The sequence below is a fragment of the Monopterus albus genome, unplaced genomic scaffold (assembly GCF_001952655.1).
Source record: "Monopterus albus unplaced genomic scaffold, M_albus_1.0 scaffold353.1, whole genome shotgun sequence".
In the NCBI taxonomy this organism is placed as follows: Eukaryota; Metazoa; Chordata; class Actinopteri; order Synbranchiformes; family Synbranchidae; genus Monopterus; species Monopterus albus.
In genome coordinates this window covers 9,861-29,674 of record NW_018128233.1, presented here as the reverse complement: position 1 = coordinate 29,674, position 19,814 = coordinate 9,861, and the positions used below count along the sequence as shown (strand labels likewise).

The 19,814-nt window shown below is 40.6% G+C and overlaps 1 protein-coding gene and 1 long non-coding RNA gene across 5 annotated transcripts in view; one reads left to right on the top strand and one right to left on the bottom strand.

Annotated features, from left to right (window-relative positions):
* The window catches only part of LOC109974892 (uncharacterized), a 34,253-nt gene extending 17,640 nt beyond the window's left edge, over positions 1-16,613 (top strand). Inside the window, exons 3-5 of one of the 2 annotated variants that reach the window (XR_002277050.1) lie at positions 13,828-13,917; positions 14,046-14,117; positions 16,535-16,613. This is a non-coding gene — a long non-coding RNA (uncharacterized LOC109974892). Of the gene's footprint in view, positions 1-13,827; positions 13,918-14,045; positions 14,209-16,534 lie in introns of those variants that run through there. The other variant, XR_002277049.1, reaches the window with a different exon arrangement.
* On the bottom strand, positions 6,672-18,085 carry LOC109974888 (putative all-trans-retinol 13,14-reductase). 3 transcript variants are annotated; one of them, XR_002277048.1, is made up of 12 exons: positions 17,792-18,084; positions 16,503-16,685; positions 15,208-15,449; positions 14,914-15,109; positions 14,259-14,456; positions 14,043-14,162; positions 13,799-13,937; positions 13,355-13,464; positions 12,977-13,143; positions 12,690-12,849; positions 9,316-9,471; positions 6,672-7,372 (listed from the first exon to the last, which is right to left on the bottom strand). XR_002277048.1 is itself a non-coding variant. In XM_020625333.1 (12 exons), exons 1-12 carry the CDS (start codon positions 17,946-17,948, stop codon positions 9,465-9,467), a joined length of 1,845 nt encoding a protein of 614 aa, XP_020480989.1. In that variant the 5' UTR covers positions 17,949-18,085; the 3' UTR covers positions 9,384-9,464. The 3 variants fall into 3 exon arrangements, 2 of the variants coding, with proteins under 2 accessions (XP_020480990.1, XP_020480989.1); XM_020625333.1 differs by lacking the exon at positions 6,672-7,372 and adding an exon at positions 12,286-12,451 and having other exon boundaries at positions 9,384-9,471; positions 17,792-18,085; XM_020625334.1 differs by lacking the exon at positions 6,672-7,372 and having other exon boundaries at positions 8,838-9,471.
* Between the last annotated feature and the right edge of the window lie 1,729 nt (positions 18,086-19,814).

Below are 19,814 nucleotides of genomic sequence, written 5' to 3'. Positions count from 1 at the left end.
GGATAAGCGGAGGAAAATGGATGGATGGATGGGTACATTTGTCATAAACGGACGACATCAAGGCCTCAGTGATTGAAAGGTTTGCTGACATAGTACTCACCACCTCTTTAAACCTGTCTTAAAACCGAAACAGTGAGCTGAAATATGCTGCAACCCTGAAGGGAACTGCAGGACCAGGTGACAGGAGATATTAATTGTGCAATCATTTGTTTAGTGTTGCCAAAATACAAATGCAGAAGAGAAATACTTCTTTTGTTTGGACTGACAAAAGTGCTGATGAATCACAGCTCATCTAATCAGCAATTATTTTGATAGATGAATCATTTCAGCCATATTTGAGGTGAAAATTTTAAACCTTCAGTAGTTTCAGGTTCAAATGGGAAACTTTGCTGCATATTGAATATCTTGGCGTTTTGCAGTGTTGGGAAGTACAAAACAAAGAAGTTGAAGATGTAACTCAGAGTTTGAGAAACTGGGGTGGATATTTTTCACTGATTTCTGTTGTTTCATAGATGTTTCATAAAAGTGATTAATCAGTCAGTTGAGAAAATGATTGATAGACTAAACAATAATGACAAAGTTTTAGTTGCAGTTCTACTATAAGTGACTGATATTCATGTTTATGCCTTAACCCAAAAGAGCAGGTGAATGCAAACTGACTGGTGTTAAATCTAGAATACTGTTTAGAGTCTACCTCAGCCAAAAGTGCTGATTGTTGCCCCCAGGTTTATGCTGACTATTGTGGCTCCCCAGTGGCAGGGCCCAATAAGGCTGCGTGGTTTTTTCAGCTAATGGTTATCATACAGCGGGTGGTGGGGGTAAAGGTGACGAAGCTGGAGAGAGCTTACACAGCTTCAAACAGGGGGAGATGTTGTGTTCTCATTCAAATGATGTGTAAACCGTGACCCCCTGCCTGTCATGGAGGGGGTTGCCGTTCCATATGTGGAGCAACGAGAGCTGACAGTTAAGCTTTATGAGATGCTGACGTGACTACATCCTTACAACCAAGCATACTGTTTAGCAACATACTGTGTACAATGATCTCTGACTGTAAAAATCAGATCTGCAGTTCAAGATTGCCAGATTAGATCTATTAGATGAAGTCTAAACGCCTTCTGTCGGTGATCAGGAGAAACAATTTATGTGACCCTGGTAGCTGCTTGCATTTTGGGAGGAGGGGTGCCCTGATTCAGCTGGACAACACCTTAAAGCTAGATGTAACTCCAAGAATTCAACCAGATTTAGCTTCAGTCATTCCGGCCCACATGAAACTGGGTTAAGATTCCATGACACAACTCAGATGGTGCTCGCTGGAATCAAAGTTTTAACTTCTATTAAGAATTCTGACATTTAATGTGGTGATTTTTATGCTGAATTTGGTTGTTTGAGCATGGAGTAAGTCACATAAAAATGAATTTCAGCTATAGAATGGTTTTACAGCATTTCATGGCAAGTTACAGGACACAGAAATAACGATCTGTAGACAGTGTTGCACAGTGAAGCACAGCCTCGGTGTTTCAGCTGGGACACAGACTTTGTGACTGACTCGTCAGAGGAAATACCATAGAAAATATACAGAAAAGAAGACAACAGACGCTCTGAGCCAAATGGATTAGCATTGGTAAAAATAAAAAAGCAACTTTTGAGGTCTCCACGTCACACATCTAACTGTGTAAGCATCGGTAGAGGGTTTAGGGTGAGCTGGAGTGTGGGCGGGAGTAATGGATACTCAGGCTCTCACTGGCTGAAGTCAGTTGCCCATATTTAGATTAGTGTCATGTCCCTCCCTGGTTTGTGTTCAGCTGGGCTTTGGAATGAAAGACAAGATGTCTGGTTTGTGTGTCTCTTTCCACATCACATCACTGAAACTCACTGAGAGCTCGTTGACTGGCTCTGAAACGCACCTTGCTCTGTCATTTATTAGCTGTCTGGACATGACAGATTTGCTCTGTATCCTAGCTCATGATTGGTGGTGCAGATGGAAATGTAATGATTTATCGGTAACACTTTAACTTTTTATTCTATTAGTTTCCCCCGGGAGAGTCAAATAGTAAAATGCAGTTGGGGCTAAAGGGTAGAATTGTTAGAGGTTATTGGCCATTATTTCTGATCACATTGAGGCGTCTTACTGTGTATACACAGACTGGTACTGTTTAATAGAAATAGACATGATTAAATGAAATAAAGTAATCATAAAGAAGAAATGAGAGAATCTTCATGCCTGATTGGCTCATGGTTACTGACATTCTGTGTCACCGTGTTAGCTTCCCAAATTATCTCTTTTTTCATTTCTGTCCACGTTTGCAAGCAAAAGACTAAAAAAAGAGAGAGAGAGAGAAGAGGAGGTGCTCTTCTTTGCCTGACATGAAGCATCGACTCTTCGCTTCCCAGGCCTGCCACATCAACAAAGGGAGGATACTTGGCCAATGTACAAAGAGGAGGAACAAAAACAGCACCGAGACAAAAAAAATGAAAGAATCAACCACAGGAAAAAGAGAGGGAGGAGCAGTCTGTTCTGTTCAAACTGAGCTTGTGTACTGTGGTGATGGTGGATGAATATGCATTTATTTTACTCTCTGATGCTATTAACCTACTCCGTCTTTTTGTGTTGATGCTGCTACTACACTACATTATGAATGAAAAGTATTTTAGATTTCAGCTTTTTGAAAATGTGTGTAAGAAAAAAGAATCTGAATCCAAAATAAACAGCAGAGCATATTTTAAAATATGAAATACTCTCTTTGCTGCATGAAGATAAGTGTTTGGTGATGAAGGAAACGTTTTTGTTAGCCAGTCTGAACAGAATGAATCATCTTTGCAGTGCAGCATCTGAGCAGTTTATTTAAAACATATGGTCTTAGTTAAAGCACATTATCTAGCTCGGGAAAGAATTTGAAGGTCCTGGAACAGATTCTACTTTTCAAGCTACAAAATATAATTTTTGAATGCACAAGATCTCATCTTACTATCCCAAATAGTGTTAAAATACAGCCTGCATACTGTACAGTACATGCTGGCTTTGGATGTTAAAGGTAGATATGTCAGGTTAGTTTTTAACCTCTCACTGTCAAAATCACTTTAGTGTGTGACTAGCAGTTACAGAAGTGACACTTTTCATTCAGTTTTATGTTGTATTTAACTTGATAGTGGCCATGGCTTCTCACATTTAAGACAGGATCAACAGCTTCCTCCCCTTCAGTCCCTTCTGACTCAAACCACTGCACTTATCTTGCAGAGCCACTTGGGTTATTGTTAGGCTTGGCAACAAATGGGATAAGGTCTGTGTCAAGAAAGGCTCTCATGATTTTGCATTTAGCTATGGAGATTATATACTGTATATTAACCCCTGAGAATATAGAGCTGGTAAACCCTCAGGCCTGGACTCTTCTCAGCCCACTGCCTTTCCCTGAAATATGCTGAGACACTCAACAGTCTGCATTCCTACTCCAAACAGTTTTCCTAAGATGAGCAGTTTAACAAGATGCCGAACACGATCTGCTTTTCCTACCACCTGCAATAGAAATAGCGGTGTAGTTAATGTAAGTCTGTTGTGTTGTGTGCATCCACCTTTCTGTTTCTACAGTATGTGCACATTGAAGCTGTAGATTAGATTCTTTGCACTTCATCCATTTCACTTTTTGTGCCACATCCTCACTCTCCACCTCTGTGAACTCATTCTTCTCCTTTAGGCCGCCCCCCCCCCCCCCCGCCCATCTCTCAACAGTAGAAGGGAGAGAAGCACTGAGTCTTAGCCACCCTGAGGCGATGCGAGAGTTCACGAGGTGGCAGTGCAGACCTTATGTCAGACTCAGACCCACCAAGCATTGCCCATAAGTGTGTTTTTACATAAGGAGACAACTACCACAATCTGAAATCATACCGTTTGTGTTTAGACTGTGAAATTGATGGAGGTTGTTTTTGTAGATAGAAGTATTTGCAGAATTTGATTTCTGTGTTGTCTTTCCTTGTGCAGTTTTGTAATCTGCAGATGTTTAGATTATCTAGTTCACAGCAGTGAAGTTTAAGAAAAGATTATAGCCTTGAGACACTCCTCCCACTTCTAGCTAGATTTTTTTTTTTTTACATTTTCATACCTAAATGCTACCCAACACACAGAAAGAGCGAAAGCAGAGGAGGAAAAGAAGCATGGTTTGGGTAAATGACGGAAAGGGCATCATCTATTTTTTCTGTTGCTGCAAAAGTTCAGTTCTTTAAACATCTGGCTTCACTTAAAGCTGTGCTGCTGGCTGCATTGTGCTCAGCTCTGTGCTGTGACTTCAGCTTCAGAAACAGAACCTTAAGCAGGAAAAACGAAAACAGACGCGAAACAGTCGGACCTGAGATTAAAAGGTTGTTGGTTAGTCACAGAATACATACTGTATGCCTGTATACCATGCAGATTTCATCTCTGGAGTGAAACAGTGCAGGGGAACTGTGGACTGCTGGCCAGTTTGTCCACAACTGGGGGTGACCCACTAACGCTAATCACATATGATGCACTGCTAAAGACAGAACTTCACCGCACTGTGACAAGCTATGACAACATACTGCTTACACATACAGTGTAGTTTTTAGTGTGAGGACTTTTACTTCTGATATTTAATTACCTTTCATTTAATTTACTGATAAGTCTGTACTTTTTAGTGCCATAACCTTTTGAATTAATTTTAAAAAAGAATTCTGAGTTACAGTTATTTTATTTCCAAGTTTATGAATCGACTTTGACTCTCATCCAGATGCTTGTTACACCCACTAGTTTGTGTCATTCATAAACTCCTGTCACACCTGCCGTGGTCAGATAAGTGCAGAGATAAGCCTTTAGCTTTGTGTGTAAACAGTGAGAGAAAGTGATTATATTGATCCCTGTTTGTCGCTCCAGTGCCTTTAGGGCAGTACAAGGCATCTCACCTGTAGCTATGTCTATTCCACCCACCCACACACACCTCAACACACTGTACAGGTCTTCTATGATTTTTTGATTTGCACAGCTGGCCATGCATTTTGAGAAATTCTGCTGCACATTTTTTTTGCCATTTTCTGACATTTTGTTGACTAAGCAATCAGGAAATTGGCCAGTAGATTAATTGCTTTATTGGCCACGTGTGTTAGGCACATGAGGAATGCAGTGGCTCTTAATGTGTATGATCAGTGTTCTTCCATAATGCAATGAGGAAGCAAGAAGAAGCATTCTCTTGACCTGTGAGGTTCTCCATGGAGGGCAGGCTAACACAGAAAAGAACCATTTTTGTCGACCTTCTCTCCTGTCACAGCTGTTTTATGTCTTTAATCTGGTTTGATGCTGTTCTAAAAACCACAAACAAATAAGAAAGAGAAAGCCTTCACAGGCCTTCTGGTAATAAAAGACATAAGCCATCAAATGGAGAAAGATAATTTAATATGCCCAATACTATATGTGCACAAATGCAGGCTCTTGTTGGCATGAGGGACACAGGGTGCTTGGATCAGCTGCTTTCTTTTAGGAAAAAACTAGAGACCAGGAGAGAAAAGGTGGAGTCTCTCATTGTGGTCCAAATGTCTTTGTCTGTGATGCACTATTTCACTGGGGTAGTTTAACTACCCCAGCCTGCTGGATGGTCAAACATGAGTGCAGAGAGGATGAATCATGAGGTAGAGCACCTCATCAGTCTTTCCTTGTTCTTTGCGTCTGCAACAGAGACAGCAGAACTGAAATGAACTGGCTTAAATGTATGTACAACTTAAAAACAATTCTATTATGAGCTGAGTAGAATAATGAGTAGACAAGCATCCCCAGTATTTTCCACTTGTATGTAGTCTAGACTGAAAGATCTTCCTGGCTACATGGCCCTACTGCTGAAGTGAAAACATGCAGGTACAACCCCTGTGGGATCGTCATGCTGTGAGACTGTGTCCTCAGACTTGGAGCCAATGAGCTGAGGCCAAAGAAAACAGTGCTCCCCAAAGGGAGGGCAAAAGCCACACTCAAGATTTTACAGGATATCAGGACCAAGGAATTAGTGTCAGTCAGCTGGAGACCAGGGCTGAGAAGCAACAGACGACATCCAGACTGTCCCCACATGTTTGTTGGTCTCAGAGGGAGAAGACCTGGACAGATTGTGTCGTGTAGCTTTTGTTTTTATTGACGGAACTTGTCGATGATAGTGATAGTCAGTGTCCAGTTCTCCTGAAGTAAACCGACTAATCATAAGGATGTGATGTTAAAATGTTTAGTTGTAGCACTGACACTTTGAATAATGCATGAATAAAGGACATTTAGAATTCATGAAAGCACTGTGGATGCCACCTTCTGGCCAAACGCTTCTCATATGTGTGTTAAGTGGGAAAAGTACACAGTTGGTATGTGAAGAGCAAGACCGGAGCAGATCTCAGCAAACTGTGTAACACTTTGGAAAAAGGGAGAAGTGTGTGGTAAAACTGGGCTCTAACATAAAGTAAATGAACCAATTTGCTGCATTCTTTTCTAATAAATATTACATTAAGTTAATCCTGTTTTAAACAGACTCATAAACCTTCATTTTTAAATGTTTTAGCTGCATCTATTGGTTTACCTCTGCTAAGAAATGATGAGGCAAAAAAAAAAAAAAACTCAAGTCACATTTATTTAAAGAGAATTTTGTTCTACAGGGGCTTTAAAATCTGCACAGCATTCAACACCTTATGTCTTTAAAGTCTTGATTCAGATAAGGAGAATGATGGCTGTCTGTATCACTGCCACGTGAGGAGTCGTCTCTTGGCTGGAATCACACCCTCACAAGAGCCCCCTCTAGTGCACGCTGTCTCCGAGCATTTACCCCGACTTCACAAGCTGGCTCATCATGTAAACATAGAGCTGAAGGAGCATTGATGACGAATGCAGATGTTACTGTGATGAGGCTACTCAGTGGACTGTGGGCTGGTTCAGTGGAGAAGGTGAAATGTGAGACTCTGTGTGATCATGTGCGAAGCATCTGCTGGAAGGAGGAGCTGCGTTCACATAGAGCAGATGGACGTAAAAGACTGAAGAGATTAGCTCTTTCATCCAGCCACAGGAGCATTATTATTAGTAGAAAATGGGTTTCTTACCCTTGTAAACAATAATAATTTTTTTTTTGCCTGTTTAATTATTCATATGTAACATTCCCACATTCTTGCCATGAACTTGAAACCATCTAACACTTTCAGTCCTGGACTGTTACCATCAGCACAGTTCTGAGACACTGTAAACTGTGATCACACAATACAGCGTTGTGGCTTTGTGGTTTAAGCAGGTGGTGATTACCTTTGTTTTCTCTGTAACAATGTGCCTCCCTCCCATTCAGTTGGCTGCATTTCCTCAAATAAAGGGACCAAAGCACTGAAGTTGAAATGAGATTTTCATGCATCAGTGGGATCCCTAAAGACAACCAGAAAGTCAAGCACAACTGTTGGTCGTAGCAAAGGTGAAGCTTTCTCTGTATTATATTATTTTATATAATATAATAAACAAATCTAGGCCCACAGTGGCACAGGATAGCAGCAGTGTGAGGGAATGCTTATTGTGAATGCTTTTTTGAAGGACACGATGCTGCTGTATACAGTATCTCCTTTTCTCCTTTTCCCTCTCTCACCCAAATTCCAACCTGCAACAGTCATGTGCAAAGCAGCTTCACAGGAAATATTACAGACAGCTGAAAAGAGAAAGAAGAGGTCTTCCAAGATGCATTCCTTACTTCACTTGGTGGGCTGAGAAGAAGCAATATATTGCTTCTTATGTACAGTAGTGCTAGAGTGAGTGAGTAATTAGAGCTCTCCATCATGACAAATGTAAATCCACAAAAGGTTGTAAACATGTTAAAAGTATGTAAAACTCATGCACTGGCCCCTTCATTAGGTAAACCTATACAACTGTATGCAATTCAGTGGAACACTTCCGCCTTAGCATCTGTGTGTACATGCTTGTATGAAAAGTGATGTTTGCATTTACGAATCTTCAGTTATCAAATAATCTGCCCAGATTTCTCTGCCAACAAAAGCACAGGAGAGTTATTACAAGTTATAAGGTGAATTCACCTCTGAAATTAGGGAGAATTGAAATTAAGGCTGAAACCTGTGAATAGTCTGCTGATTATTTTATGTGAAAGTGGAACCATACAGAGTAATTATTACCCCAGTCTGCAGCTTCCCTCTGCTCTATGGAGCTTTACAGTCCGTTTAGCTGTGCAGCCACAACTTTACCGTTTTGGTTCACTCATGCAGCTTTATAGCATCAATTTGGCTGTGCCAGAAAGCTAAAGTTCTAAAAGTCTGCTGTACACTTCCTGCTCAATAACAACTCATTGTCAGACAAGGTTAGAAACTAGCTGGTGAGCACTATAGAGCATTCAGCAGCTAAACAGCTACAGTAGATCTTTCCTTGGTGAGTTGGTGGAGACCAAAAGCAAAGTGAAAAGAGAACGAATATTGGACTTGCATTCATCATGTGGCCAGAGGCACAGGCCCATATGAATGCTGATATTGCTTCATAACTGCACGATGTGTAAATTAGCAACAGTTTGCTAAGTTCACCTAATAAACATAAAAGGTCAGTGTTGTGTTCACAACGTTTTTCTGCTGCCCCTAGCTGGCTAAAACCCAGTTACAGCAGATTTAAGATTACAAAAGCTTATGAAAAATCAGGAATGTTTCCTAAAGTACAGCTGATGCCATTAAAATGTTTGTTTTCATCAGTCAGTAGTCAAAAACCTAAAAATACAAACAACAACAAAAAAAAAACAGCAAATCCTCCTAATTGTGAAGCTGGGATTTGGGAAAATGTTATATTCCTTTGAAAAATCACTCTAAGAATTAATAAATGATCAAAATAGCTGGAAATTTTGTCTATCAGTTGATTAATCGACTAATCATTTCAGCTTGAACTGAAATTATTTTTCATCGACTAGAGTTTAGAGGAGAGAACGCATAATAAACAGTGTACAGCTGCTGGTCTGAGCTCTAAGTGTGCTGTGGACTCAAGCAAACCGGTTTGAGATTGTAGAAAGAAGAGGAAAGAACTGGGGAAGCTGCCATTTTCCTTTCCATTTAGACTGAAAGTTGGCCTGAAACAGCAGCTTTCAGCCAACATCAGAGATCAGGTCTGCGATCTGTTCAGAGCTAGTCTGGTTTGTTTAAAGCCACAGAAACAGACATGAAGAAATATGGTTTTTCTTTCTCTTATGTAAACATAAATTAGTTCATTTGCCTTTAAAAGCTAATCTGTGGCTAAATTTAAAGTTGTTTTAAAGTTTGTCACACATCACCAAAAGTTGGTGGCTAGGAAGGAGGGAGCCTTGAAAATGTCTGGTGTTTTTATTTTATCACCTGCTCGTGCATGTAAGCACTGTTCGATCTTGGGTACTATCATCTGAGTCTCTCTCAACTGGGTCTTCTGAAACTTTCATATTCAGACTGGTTGCAGCTGTGGCTGTTGGCTGTGGGAGGCTGAAGCAGGCCAGTGGTGGGGTGGAGCTTCAACATCTGGAAAAGAAGGAAAGCTGGCTGAAGAACCCGGTAACATGAATACTCTGTGAGCCAGTGCTGCCGCTACAGTGATTTTACTTTACTTTATGTAAAAAAAAAAAACATTTCAGGTGATATTGTTGATAGCATTGATTCACAACCTCTGTAGTATTCATTTTATTTAAAAGCAAGAGCAGGACAGAGTGGCAGACACTGTGGAAAGAGCGGACTGCTGTTGTTAAGACCTGGCCCTCTGGGCCTCTTCTGAAGTTAGAACGTGTCTAAACATGTGGGAGCTGCCTGCAAGAGGGAAAAAGAGAAAGGGAGTGGAGGTGGTGCTTGTGCTGGTCAAGGAAAACTTTAATTCCTCCTCAAATGTGCCTTTTTTAGCCATGATGACTTGCTTTTGTTTCAGGGTTGTGGATGTCTTATTGAAATAGCAGGTTAGAGTTCCTCTTTAGTTTATTTTCTGCAGTTACATTTAGCAGATTTTTATCACTGCAGATTTGAAATGGTTTATGTAATAAGTAGGAAACACACTGATGATACACTTCTGTGGCTGATTTTTGAATTTAGCTTAACATCAGCATGCTTGCACACTCGCAGTCATAACGCTAAGATGCTCGTGTGTTTGTCATGTTCAGAATCTTAGTTTGCATGTTACAGTAGCTTCAGTAACAAAGCATACCTGAGCTTGATTAAAATGCCATGAACTTTGTAGGGATTTGGTCATTTACCAGTGGACCGGACAGAATACAAACATGACCTGATAACGGTGCCAGATTAAAAAGTCAAGGAATCATCCAAGTTATCCAAAGTTCATCTTGGGTGACTAAAAACAAACATGTTAATCTCACGGTGCTGCTAGGGGAGAAGTGAGGGGATCACTCTCATCCTGTGAGGACAGATCAACCGCCACTGAGCCACGCTGCCAACAAACTGTAGCTCAAAATGTGGGTTAACTTTACTCCAGAAGTCAAAAGATGAAACAACTAAGCTTAGGTTGGTTTGTTTACAGCTGTGTGAGTCAGTCAGAGCGCAGTGTAGGAAAGTAAGCATTATTATAGATGTCACATTTACCTCTGGTGAAGTAATGCACTCTATCATGCCATGGTAATTATATATTATGGTCTACTAACTCCCAGCCAGGGAAAGGCAATATAATTAACTCCTGTCCCTCCCAGTTTGCTCCTCTGTTCTTGAATTTGCCTTAGTTTAGCCCTTTTATTCTCAACCACTGAAAGAAAAAGCAGTAACAGCAGTGAACAGGTACATGTAGCAGCAGTGACAGAGCGGGCTTTCCCTTGGTTTGCACAGCAGAGCGATGGAGGTTAGCGGAGTGAGAGGTGCACTGGCATCCTGCACACAGGGGGCATTCTTCTCCTCAGATCCCTCGGTCGTGCCCTACAGACCAGAGTCTGTCAGCCGGGCCGCACACTGTTCACTGAGGAAATGTTCACTTAGTGCAGGAAGTCTGAGGTTTCCCCAGTATGTTTGATTTCAGCAGTTACCCAAAAAACGCCAGGGTCAGAACAACATACCGTAGGTGGGAACTAAACCCAGAGGGGGCTTTACAGGCTCAGTTCACCAGTAAGTGGTATATAAATATTAATTACCCATTACACCTGATGCCATAGCTTGATTATTCTTGATAGTTTTGGAAAGAAAATAGATTAAAGCACATAAAGATTTACAAATGTAGGCTTTTAGCAAATGATGGTTCCATACTGTCCTGTTAAATTCCCTAAACTGATCTCATCAACAGAGGAAAACATGTTTTTTCCATATAATTTCTTTATTGGGAGACTATTGCATCTTTCAGAGAGACATCTCTGTGAAAACAGTGGTGCTTGCAAATCGTTACACAAAGCTAATGAAGTCTATAGCTGATCTTTCTATAGGTTTTCAAGTGTTTGGTAAAACCTGTCAGTTATATCACGTTGGAAATGTTTTGAGCATTTGGATAAACATGTTCAACACAAAATTCTTTGTATACATCACCAAACTGGCATTAGAAACTCTTTAAAAATTAAAGCATGTGGTTCAGACCAGTGGCTCTCAACCTTTTTACTAAAGAGATCCTTGCTTTATTATTGAGCACACTAACAACCACACGCACTATTACAAATGGAAAAAGAGTACTTTTTTTAACTGTACAATTACCAAATTATTGAAATTTAAAAAATATACATGGCACATTTTCTCTAAAAATCACTGAAAATATATTTCTAGATTTGTTTTATAGACTCCCATTTAAATCAACTATATTGAGTCATATAAAATCATCTCTCCAGTGCTCCATGCCAACTCTTCAGCATATACTTTTATTATCATACTATGTACAAAGGTGTACAAAGTGAGAGCCTGTAGCTTTTAAATGGTTTGTAACCAGCTAATTATGATGAACTGATGCAAAAATTATTGTTTAAAATTTGTCATTCTAGTCTGTTAGCATAGATCACCACACTGCAATGATTCTGAATCATTTTACAGTCGATGATCTCAAGCTCACGTTAACTGACAGACTTGAGAATGGTGGGAAAGCTTTAGCTCAAAAAACAAAAACGAATCATTTTTGGACAAGTTGTGTTCATGGCAGTTTGATATCTTCCTACTGTTACAAACAGGACATCACATCTGGTCCTGTAAATGTCAGAAAAGTGCAAAAAAGGAATTGGTATGTGAAGACTTTGTAATGTTAGTATATAGAGTAGATTTAGGGCACACTGCTCATGTGATCCTTAAAGGTTTTCACTATAATCAAGGGCCCTTTTGCACCAGGTTTGTGCAGCTTCACTAATGTCCTGCAGGGGAAGGAGAGAGCGTTCTCACTGCAGCTTCTCTTTTGCCAGCTGGGCCAGCTCTCTGGCTTTCTTCCTCTTCAGTTTCTTCTTGAGGAGGAGCAAGTCGAGGTAGACGATGTGACCTAACACTGTAGAGGCACAAAGGAGTCCACCATGTAGAGCTCCTGCTATCCCAGAGCTGAACACGTCTTGGCCTGGAGGAGGCAAATACATACACCCCGCTGGATGAGACGTAGGTACCTGAAGTCTGGGTTCAGGTGATTGTGTTTCCTGCTACATGATGTTTTTCTTCACAAGCTTTGTGAATCGATCTCAGGGCCTGTTGAGCACTTCTACACCTCTGACACTCAGTCACAAAACAAAGAATTGACTGTAGTTGCAGAATGTTTTAACATTTAGTAATTGGCCAAAAGTTTGTATAAATGTTCCTACCTGAGATGTACAGGTTTTTGACAGGAGTGTTGCACCTGCTCCTTGCCACAGCCTCAGCATGAAAACGGTCCAGGTTGAGCTCAGCTGAGTACATAGCTCCACGCTGGGCACCCAGGTAGTGCATGTTGGTCAGTGGGGTCGCCGCCTCCTGGAAAACCAGCTGAAAAATAAGTCATACAGATGCTTTAAATCAGCCTCCACTTTAAACATTAAATGTGTATGAAGCAAAGTCATGAACAACATACATTACATGGATGTACTGTATGAGAGGGAATGACCAGTCCTACCTTGTCTCTGAGTTTAGGGAACACAGTGCAGGCCCAGTCAAAGAGGTTCTTAGCAAATCTCATTTTGTAGTTGTAGTATTCGTCACCCCTTTTATGCACAGTTGTGTCCTTCCATTCCTCAAACCATTCATACTTCACCATGGTCAGTATCGTCATACAGGATTTTCCTGTGAAAATCAAACACTCAGGACACCACGTCTAATCTGTATGGAAACTCAGGTGTGATATTATTTGAAATGCTGTGTCAGATCGTATTTAAAAACACAAAAATAAGATGTTGTAGTTGCCTTACATCATTAAAACTAACCTTCAAGCTCCAAATAATCCTGTTACTACTATTACAGCCAACTATAGAAGATGTGGTGAGTTTGTTTATACCCGGGTGCCTTAGTTTGGCTTCTGGATCTTTGGAAGACGGTATTGTAATGAACATCATGGGAATGTTTTCTGGTGCTTCCTCTTTGCTCAGTGTGAAGAAGTCATCCATCCTAAAGAAACCCATGAAAATGTAAAATTAACATCTTCATTCCTAAGTCAAGGTGTCCGGGCTGTATCGTCACTGTGATCACACATGAAAGAATCTATGAGTATGATGTTTTAAACCTGCAATTGAAACCTGACTGACCCTCTGCTCCATCTGGAGGATGAAAAATGAACTTTTTAGCTGAATAAATTACATAAACGTTGGCCCTGTTGCTCCCAGCAGGTCTAAACTGAGGAGTCAGTTTTACCTCTGTGAACTCGTTTCATTACTGCTTATACAATAGCACCGCCTTGTGGTTACTGGAGGCTACATCCCTATTCAGTGTGATTGGTTCTTACGACTTGTCCATGTCGTTGTTTTTGAACAGCCAGAAGTTTGTGGACACAAGGCCCAGCTCCTCCTCGGTTCCGTCAAAGCCAGAGAAGAGCAGCAACGATCCTCTGCCATGTTTCATCAGGTTCAGTCTTTCCTGAATATCTATAACATGTAGAATCACCATATAGCTCTTGACAAATGAAGTGTTGATATACTGTATTTGAGATTCTGTCCATTTACTTGTAAAGAGCAAATTCAACTGCTCACCAGGTTTGACCTGAATCTCAGGTGGAAGAAGTTTCTGGAAGGTGCTGAAGATGCCACAGTTTGAGACAATCACAGGTGCATGGACCTCCACTTCCTCCTGTCCTCTCCTCACTTTCACACCTGTCACATGACAAAGAAAGACAGCCTCACCTAGGTACAACCTTAACTTGCTATTTTAACAGGCAAAAAAATAATAGAGCTGGAGTCGCTTCTCACCGTAAGCTGTTCCCTTCTTGTTCACCAGGATCTGGGAGACAGGCGCTCTGACCAGGCAGTTTCCTCCGTATTTCTGAATGGTGCGGATGATATTAAAGGCGATCTCGCTGGCCCCACCTTTAGGATAGTAGGCACCTCGCTTGTAGTGGTGAAGCATGAGAGCGTTGATCAAAACACTGGAGTCTTTTGGAGGCACACCTGAACATACACAGAGCAAGGGCTGATTTTTCAAACTCCTACTGTCATCTTGTTTCAACCAATCCCATGTCCAACCGTCCAATTTTATATTGCAAAGCTCACTGGGCATATGCCATGGCTTGTAATCATAATCATTTCAAAATAATGTTCCTGGACAATATGGATAATGACTAAGATTAATAAAAAAAAAACACCATGAATTGTGTCTCTTTCTACAGTTATAACACAAGTATTAGGACAGTTTCCATTTGTTTTGGGGTCTTTACTGTGGCACATTGGATTTGAACTAAATAAGACCAGGATGCTGACTTTCAGCTTTAATTTCAAGGTGTTCACGCCCATATTGTGGACCTGTAGGAATTGTAGTTATTTTTATACATGCTTCCACATTTTTTGGCTAATATTCTGGCTATTATTTTGGGTAATTTTCTGCTATAGTAATATGTTTTGGGCCCACCATAGAAAAGATAAGCGAAAATGAGGTGGAGATCCTTGTTGCTGGTCAGGGTGCTGGCAAAGTCTGTTGCACATGTGCCAGACAAGCGGAACACTGGGGAGACGAGGTCTGCGATGCCTGACTTGAGCAGGAATAGAGACAACCACAGAGGGATCAGCTTCAGAGTTGCCAGATAGTTTGTCTTCTTAGCTGAGATCTGATGGAACAGAAGGGAGTTGGAATGGGTTTTTAATGTGCATTTAGCATTTTGTACAGATGACAGAGTGAACTATGTCTCCGCTCGCCCCTCAGTACCTTCATGATTTTGAAAAATGCCTCAATGGCCTCAGTGTCATCAGGGAATTGTTTTAGCAGATGGGCTTTCATCTCAGTTTTACCGGAGAAGATGGTGTACTCTCGCTTCTCATCACCCAGGCCAATCTGGATAGTCTCAAAGTGTTGGTTTAGCAGCTGGAACTCCAGCTGGCCCTCAGAGAGCTGGTCAAAAGCGACACGCAGCAGACTGTTCTCATGAAGCTGACCAATGTAGTGAAGCCCTGGAGAAGACAGAGTGAGAACCAGGAGCATAGTGCATAGTTACCTCCTGTAGATTCTGAAGGTACAATGGCATTTATCGCCTCTGAAAAGTCTTCACAACGTTTATTCTGAAATTCCATGTTCATCAAACAAATGTCAGTAAATATGTCAAAGCTAAAGTGAAAAGTGCCTTCATCTGCAGTTCCTTTATGACTTTATGAAAGGAAGACTGCTTGTGGCATGTTTTTTTAATTGAGGTGTCTCAGCTTGAAGCAATTAGTAGTCAAATGATAAAATTTCACTTTCAGGCTTTTTTTTTAAATTGGTAGTTTTTAAAGCAAATTTTTTTTATTTCAGCTTTTTTTTTTTTGTCACATTGAGTAATTGTGAATTTTATTAACTGGTCTAAAGATCACTGGGATGAAAATAGTCATTATTTGCAGCCTGAATCTCAGTCAGACTCAGCCAGGCTTTCTCCCCTTAGACCAAATCTGAATCCGGATTTCATCCCAACCTGAAGCTTCAAAATGTCCCTTCTGAAAATGTGCAGTTGATACATCCATGGTTCTCTACATTCCAGTACATGTTGCTGCCAAAAACATTGCTGAATTCATTTTTAACATTCCAGTAAATTGTATTGAATGGCCTCTTGCTGATTAGAACAGAAAACCATTCCACATATTCATTTTCCATATGTTGGTGCCGCACACTCCCTTGTGTGCAGCTGGTGGTTCAGTACTTACTCCTGCACTGCTGTGGCGTGCTGATAGATACAGTAGGCCCACTGGGCCCTGAAACATTAAATAGCTACAGTGAGGCAAATAAGTATTTGATACACCACTGATTTTCCAAGTTTTCCCACTTACAGATCTGTCCATTCTCTGTAAGTGGGAAAACTTGAAAAATCGGCGGTGTATCAAATACTTACTTGCCCCATTGTATCACAGTGACCAGATTGTTCACCTCATCTGAAGTGAAGAACTACTAATGTTAGCCAGTTACACTTATTGCCAGCACTGTTCTACCAGTGCCATAGTCATTGTGCCAATTGCATGCATCACAATTCTTCTTACCAACATCGAACTCAAAGCCTTTCTCTATGTAGGTGTGAGTGCAGCCTCCTGCCTGGTCATGTTGCTCCAGCACCAGGACTCTCTTTCCTGCTTTGGCCAGTGTGGCTGCAGCTGTCAGCCCACCGATACCACTACCGATGACGATGACGTCCAGACTCTGAGGCACCTTGCTGAGTTTGAAACCTGGACAGAAACATATAGAACTGATGGTAAGGTGGCAGAATTAAACCCTTTAATTAATGTGCATTGCATACAGTATTTTGGAACCAATTGTGAAAACTGAGACCTTGATTCTTGTTGCATAGGTTGCATAATACAGTGTGAAGGTTGCACTGCACGCCTCTCCTGTCATAAATACTGTACATGACTGCTGAACTAATCTGTGATCTCCAGTTGGCAGTAAACAGATTAGACTGCCAACATAATCTCCTGGTCACATGACAGTCAATATAGGACTAATCTAAATTTTGAGTAATAACAGCAACAAGTCATTTAGATAAAATTATCAGCACAGCTCTGCAGCCATAAAAGCCAGAGTTACCTGAATAGCAGAATCCTTTTAAAGCCCAATTTATAGTCTATTTTTACCTATTCCTTCATCTACCACTGGTTCACCTTTGGCTTAATTACAACAATATGAGAAAACTCCTTAGTATAATATGTTGTAGTTTATCTTCAAAAAGACCAACAGGGTTTTAAGTTGAACCCACATGAAGTGAAAGTAGGACAGCCCAAAATGGTGGCACTTGGTGGTCCCCCTTCAGCATATGTCACCTTTAAACATGTAACATATCTGTAAGTGGCTATAAGGACATCCTACATGTTTATTAATGTACAGTTCTGACAACAGTTATAATCTCTTCCTATTAAGATACTGCATATTACAGCTGTTTTACGATGTTGTCATTCATTATGTTTACACACCAGCCTCCACTTACAGGAGTTCATAACAAATACTTTAAAATATTTACATTGGCTTACAATGGCCTTATAATAGTTTATACTGTTGTAAGGGAGTTTTTTCTCATTCTGGATGAAGGTTGAAGAAAAGGTCCATGAACCGGATGCTTAGTTTGAGTTGCATTAACAGTTTTGTGCGTTTTCAGCATTTTTACAGTGCAGGTGTATCCACCTGCCAATGATCAGTATTCAGTCTAATGTTAATGTTAGATTGTGTAATCACGGGCTAAACTGGTAGAAAATACACTTTTTTTTAATCAAGTCATTGCATCACATTGTCAAGTAAATGCGATGCTGAATATGGGACTTTTCAGCTGCAATCATTTTACCTTGCTTGAGGACTTGGTTGCGCTTTCTCTGGTCAAACTCACGAGGTCCAGGTGGGCTCAGTGACTCCAGAGAGAAAGGGCTCGGCTTTCCAAACAGGTACCAGTATGTACCACCGGCCCATATGACCATCCAGACTAAGAAAATCAAGAGCCACATTCTAGAGTTGACCGGACTTGGTCCTGGTCTGTGGCCGAACGAGCGTTGCTCGCTTTATGCTTTGCGTCTCTCCACATATCCGCTCAGATCACGTGACGTAATGTTCGTCATCTCCCCAGGTCTGCGGGGGTCCGGACTCTGCAGAAGTCCGTGTGCAGGCCAAAACAGTGTGGTGTGTGTCGTCCGCACAGCAAAAGCCCCGACTGCGCATGTACCGCGTCACTGGGCAAGCGGCTTAGACTCTAGGCTATATGACGAGCAACATAGATAAATTTTATTAGATCCATGTATCTTGACATAATGGTGGGACAGTTATGTAGGCTATACACTGGTAACAGACGTACAGTACTGCTGTATTTCACTAACTTTAATGAGTCTGCATATTATGCTGTACTGGTCAGTTGTAAATCTTTAATCCAAAGGTTACAAAGCATTGTTTTTCTTCCTGTGCAGTATGAATATTTAGGCATTAAATTAAACTTACATGGATTAGATATATCTGCAATTGCTTTTATCTGAATAGGCAGTTAAGATAAAGATAAAGCTTTACATTGTAAACAAGTCATCCAGGACTTTATGTGCCGCAATCAGTTTTATGCCTTTACAGCTGAGTGAGATCTCTGAGTTTCAGCATTTTCAGTCTGATAAGGACAGACATGATGTCCTTGGGGAAGCATTTGGGCAAAGATGCAAGAAACAGACATTTCATGTTAAGGAGGATAATAAACTATAATCCAAGGTTGTCTGATCTCTGGGATAACAGTTTTTACTATCATTTCATGCGAATCTGCACTCCAGTTATGTACTGATTCAGTTAACTTTGAGCTAAAGATTTAATCTGCAGCCACTGATATGAACTACAACACAATCTGTTATGTTGGGCCCAGTGTATATGACAGACAAAAATATCACTTAAACAGGGAAAGCACTGGTGTAATTCATTTCAATGCAGTTTGAATCAGTACCAGATTTTGGTTGCTCATTTTAAAAGTTATAGCCGTTTGGATACTGAGAGAAATTAATGATAAAATTCAGTTTTTAAAAAAACATACAAGTATTTTTGAATTTAGTTTTTAGATGACTATAATCATTCAAACCTTCAAATTCATAAACAGGCCAAAAGTTACAGCTTCCTGGTTATTCATGAGCAACATTTCATCAAGTATGATATTTTGGTTGTCTACATTATCTCCACAACATGAAAATCAGATTCATGCATCCTGATGTGTAATTTGTTCACCAGCTCCAGTGTCCTTCCATTTATGACAATTTCAGCACAAACTGAACCATTTTGAGCTTCATAAACAGATGTTAAGGTGAAAGCATTGAATTGCATACAATTGTACCTAATAAAGCGGCCAGTGAGTGTTTGCTGCCTAAAGGTCATAGGACTGAAAAGAAAATGTGAATTTCAGTTTGAGTTTGTGTGTCCATTCTTAGTCTTAGAAATCAAACCTGCACATGCAAAAGTTATATTCATACCAATAGTCGTGTTAAATGATGATTACATGACCCTAACTGAGCTTGAGATAGAAGCTGGGATGAAGTTGCTAAGAAGCTTAAAGACTTTGCCAGAGGAAGCAGCTCTGTCAACCAACTGTGCCACAGCTAAGAAATCCTATTAGATAGCAGTTGCAGGACTCCTGTGACTCGCCCTGCTTCGTACGGTAACACAATGTGAGTGTCTTGTTGGACACCAAACATTTTGTCAGTCCACGTTATTAACCATTGACATGAAAGTGCAATAAAAGTGAAACATGCTGATGTATATCAGTCGAAGCAGCTTTACACTATTTGCATTTAATTACAAATTGACAGACATGTTCATACAAGCAGGTACATACTGTAATCCAGTGAGGGGAGGGT

What these genes read in the sequence shown, in the direction of transcription:
- LOC109974888 (XM_020625333.1), bottom strand. Translation starts at nt 17,948, where the DNA reads ATGTGGCTCTTGATTTTCTTAGTCTGGATGGTCATATGGGCCGGTGGT. An exon ending in TGAGATTCAGGTCAAACCTG is followed by an intron (nt 13,938 to 14,042) that starts GTGAGCAGTTGA and finishes TACATGTTATAG; the next exon opens with ATATTCAGGAAAGACTGAAC. An exon ending in AGCCAAACTAAGGCACCCGG is followed by an intron (nt 13,144 to 13,354) that starts GTATAAACAAAC and finishes TGATTTTCACAG; the next exon opens with GAAAATCCTGTATGACGATA.